The 3860-nt window shown below is 40.6% G+C and overlaps 1 protein-coding gene across 1 annotated transcript; it reads right to left on the bottom strand.

Moving 5' to 3' along the window:
• Nucleotides 1-2132: 2132 nt before the first annotated feature.
• LOC133844218 (proteasome subunit beta type-5) lies at nucleotides 2133-3271 on the bottom strand. Its single transcript, XM_062278122.1, has 2 exons — nucleotides 3048-3271; nucleotides 2133-2982 (listed from the first exon to the last, which is right to left on the bottom strand). Exons 1-2 carry the CDS (start codon nucleotides 3195-3197, stop codon nucleotides 2194-2196), a joined length of 939 nt encoding a protein of 312 aa, XP_062134106.1. The 5' UTR covers nucleotides 3198-3271; the 3' UTR covers nucleotides 2133-2193.
• Nucleotides 3272-3860: the final 589 nt, after the last annotated feature.

The following is a 3860-nucleotide window of genomic DNA, read 5'->3' as shown; positions in this document are numbered from 1 at the left end:
CTTGTGTAATTGTCGATGACGCCATTAATATAATGAACTCTTCTTTTATACTAACAGAAGAATTTAGCAAAAATTATAAAAGTTTTCTTTGTGACTTGCTTCCAGAGATGAACAAAATATCAAAATAATAGGAAATTGTTACGTAAGCAATTATAATCTGATAAATGAATGTCAAGTGTTCATATTATTAAAATTTTAATTAATTACACATAAGAACAAATGAATTAATAATATGAACTACTTCAATAATATATATCTTGTTCTTGTGAGTTGTTATAAAGCTAAAATAAAAAATCAAAAGAACCTAAAATGTTAACCTTTTTAAATACATTAATCTTAGACGCTGCTAAAATGATAAAATTCATGTTCTTGTACTCGTATTCACATTAACCAAATACTCCTCCAAAATAAACACAACGACTTGTTCGCCAACATGTTATGCTTTAATTACAAGAGATGTATGGCAAATCCACATGGTGAGCATGCTGGTGCCACATCAATGGTTCAAACAATAACAACAACTTTTGCAAAATCGCAGCGGAATCAACACCGAGAGACTTAAATGGGTTGGAGTCAAAGGAAGCAACAGTAGCAGGAGAAACATCCTGCTGACAATATATACGAGCAACTTTCGCTCGCTAACGAACTTTTTCTATAAATCAAAATAATAACTTCTAAGCTGGAAGCGACTTTCACCAAATGTCGTCCATTTCGAATGCTCGTACGTTTACGTTATACGTTCATACGTTACGTATACGCAATGTAACGTACGTTACATTTTGGGAATTTCGGTGCATTTTGTGTCTTTTTTGGGGGTTGTCATCAGCAAATGCTGCACAGTATCCAAACAAGAGACGAACACCAGAGACTAGAGACTATTGCCTAGCGGGAAAGACGCAACCGCAGAAGATGGCTCATGGGTAGGGGGATGAAGAGGTGCAAGGATGTTACCCCGAGCAGGCGATAAATTTAATAAATTACAAACCAAATCCGCAAATTTGTTGAATTCCGAAAAATAAAAAGCAGGAAACGGCAAATGACTATGGGCCCTGCCGAGGCACCAAATAGCAGTGACGACACTTGCACGGCATTTTGGGCACATGTGAGACGCCAGATGCTGCACATGTGCTTGGGCGGATTTTTGGGGAGCCTTGTGTGGCCCGAAGAGCCTGGAGTCAGAAGGCGACGTTTGCATTTTGTGGACAAAAGTTTTGCTGTAAATTGCTTTTAATCTAATGAACATCGGTGAAGCGGAGAAGCGAGTTGAGAACTGGGGGGACGACAAACGACCCCTGACGCCAAGCTCATTTTTCCTCTGTGGTTTCATTAGGAAAATTACTAAAGGCATACTAACTGTGAGAAATTTTTCCATGCTTAAGGTCAAGCTTTACTGAGAGGTTATCTGAACATCCAAAAACAGCGGACGATTCGTTGAATGCGTATGCCGGAACTGAAAAAGTGAGCGTTTAGTTTATTTTATGATTTTTAATAACTTATGATTTCGAATTTGTTTTTTTTTTTTATTTATTTTAAAACCCCCGAACCTAGATCGGCTCGGCTGTTGACGCTGATCAGGACTACATATGTATATCATAGTGTGTTTAACTGTGAGATAAAACCTCCGAACCTAGATCGGCTCGGCTGTTGACGCTGATCAGGACTACATATAGTGTGTTCGACTGTGAGATACCCGCTATCCATTTTGAGTAAAAACCAAATATAAAATTCTCAAAATATACCAAAACATTATATCACAAAATACTAAGAAACATGCCAAATTGTATATTTAGTATATAGATGTGGTACTACATTCAAGATATACTATAGAGTGCAAAATATACCAGATTGTCAACCAAAGAAAGCAGGCGTTTTTGCCAATACAAAAGTATTTCTTAAATAACTTGGACAATTTTTATCTGATCGCAACTAAATTTTCAGGAATTACATGGCTAGATCGTCTCGGCTGTTGACGCTGATCAAGAATATATATACTTTATAGTGTCGAAGATGCCTCCTCATACCTGTTGCATACATTTTCTGCCGACACAATTGATAGCGGGTATAAAAATACGAACATTTACATACCTTTACGTTTTACTATGATAATGTTAATTTGCAAATCAAATTTTAAATGACCTTAAACAATATTTAATTATTTACTGAAATTTAAAACTATTACTTCTGATTTTCTTTCTACACTTTCTCCATAGTCACCGCTGCGACTCGTGCTTGGACATTATCATGTCGTAGTTTTTGTTCAATCCATGCTTTGCTAGTGCAGGGCAAGTGCGCTTGATCATCATTACTAGTTGTCTCCTCGCAAAAGATGTCATGCAGATCGTTGCAGTCCGTGTTGCAAATGTTTTTCCAGCCCTTGTCGTTGATGTGATATAGGCGAACAATGCCTCCCGAGTACGCATCTTTGCTGGTGGCATGGTAAATGGCACGACGAGCCAAATCGTATGCTTCCTCGTCTGTTAGATTCCATCGATACCCTGTATCGAGTACACCTAGAGCATAGGGAGAACCACTCCCCACTGAGAATACGCTGCCATGTGACCGCATACCCTCGGAGTCCACATAGATGAGCTTACAGCCCTCATCATCGCAGCCCGCCAGCATCATGCCCATGGCCAGACCCATGCCCTTGTACTCGGTGGATATGTTGCACATTATTCTGGCCGCAGCATCGACAGGCATGCGGCTCTTGTAGCGCAGTTCATGCAACCGGCACTCGCGTACCAGCACTCGATCCCAGTAGACGCAGTCCGCAGCGCCGCCGGCCAAGGTGCCAAGCATATAATTAGTGAGCTCCACAACCTTCCTCATGCTCTGCGAGCCAATGTACTGGCCGGAAGTGGCTCGTGAATCAGCGCAAAGGATCACACCTCCTTGATACTTGAAGCCCAAAGTTGTGGTGCCATGATCGAACTCCATTCGCACGTTGCAGTGCTGCAGAATCTTTGGCAGATTAACGGCAGGCTGCAGGCGATGCAGAGAATTATAAATGATAAATAATGCTTTAAAGCCGAGTGGTAAACTAATACATTTTCAAACGGCGGAGCCATTAGACTGTAAGGATTTCTAAGGTTGCTGGTGGCAATTTGCAGCTGCTGTTGATCCCAGTCCTTGACTTGAGCATCGAACCCCTTCATGAATCCAAATTTATTTAAGCCGCATATTTCCTCCAAAGCCATACTCGAATATTATGAATTTAAAGATTTAATCTTACTAAATTGAAAATATTTTATTGAAGTTAAAATCTAACTAGACTCGTTGACTGCGTAGTCATAAATCAGACCCTTCTGTGCATCCCATTAACATTGCAAGATATGCTCCACATAATGTAGCTATGTTAGCTAGACCCTGAGCCGAAATCTTGCACTTACACTGGCGTCATCTTAGCCTGGCTCTTATTAAAACAGGTTGAACTAAGCTCCAATTAATTGCCAGGCCACTGCAGCGAGAATAAAGAAGAAGCAGAGTTTGTTGCCCTTTAATAAACTCGCTGCGAAAATTTTTAACAAGTTGCCGTTTGCCAGCTCTCCAGCTCTCCAACTCTGCTGCTCCGCAGTTCTCCAGTCTAAGCTGAGCTGTAATTAACGCACAAAACGAGGAGGAAGATGAGGAAAAGTAAAGACAGATGAACTAAGAGAAGAAGTAACCAAACTAAACTGAGTCCCTGGCTCAGAATTTCCCTGTTGTTTCGCTACTTTAATGCAACTCGCAGCTAAACTAGTTGAGATTTTGCATATCAGATTGCCGCTCCCGGCTCGGGGTCGCCTTGTGATTTAATAATCAGCCAAACTGCCAACTAACAACTGGCAACTGCCAACTAACAAGAAGCAACTGTAGCAGCA

The sequence above is a fragment of the Drosophila sulfurigaster genome, chromosome 3 (genome assembly GCF_023558435.1).
Source record: "Drosophila sulfurigaster albostrigata strain 15112-1811.04 chromosome 3, ASM2355843v2, whole genome shotgun sequence".
In the NCBI taxonomy this organism is placed as follows: Eukaryota; Metazoa; Arthropoda; class Insecta; order Diptera; family Drosophilidae; genus Drosophila; species Drosophila sulfurigaster.
The sequence above is the reverse complement of the archived record's forward strand: the minus strand, read 5'-3'. Positions and strand labels throughout refer to the sequence as shown.

What these genes read in the sequence shown, in the direction of transcription:
- LOC133844218 (XM_062278122.1), bottom strand. Translation starts at nt 3,197, where the DNA reads ATGGCTTTGGAGGAAATATGCGGCTTAAATAAATTTGGATTCATGAAG. An exon ending in TGGCTCCGCCGTTTGAAAAT is followed by an intron (nt 2,983 to 3,047) that starts GTATTAGTTTAC and finishes CATCGCCTGCAG; the next exon opens with CCTGCCGTTAATCTGCCAAA.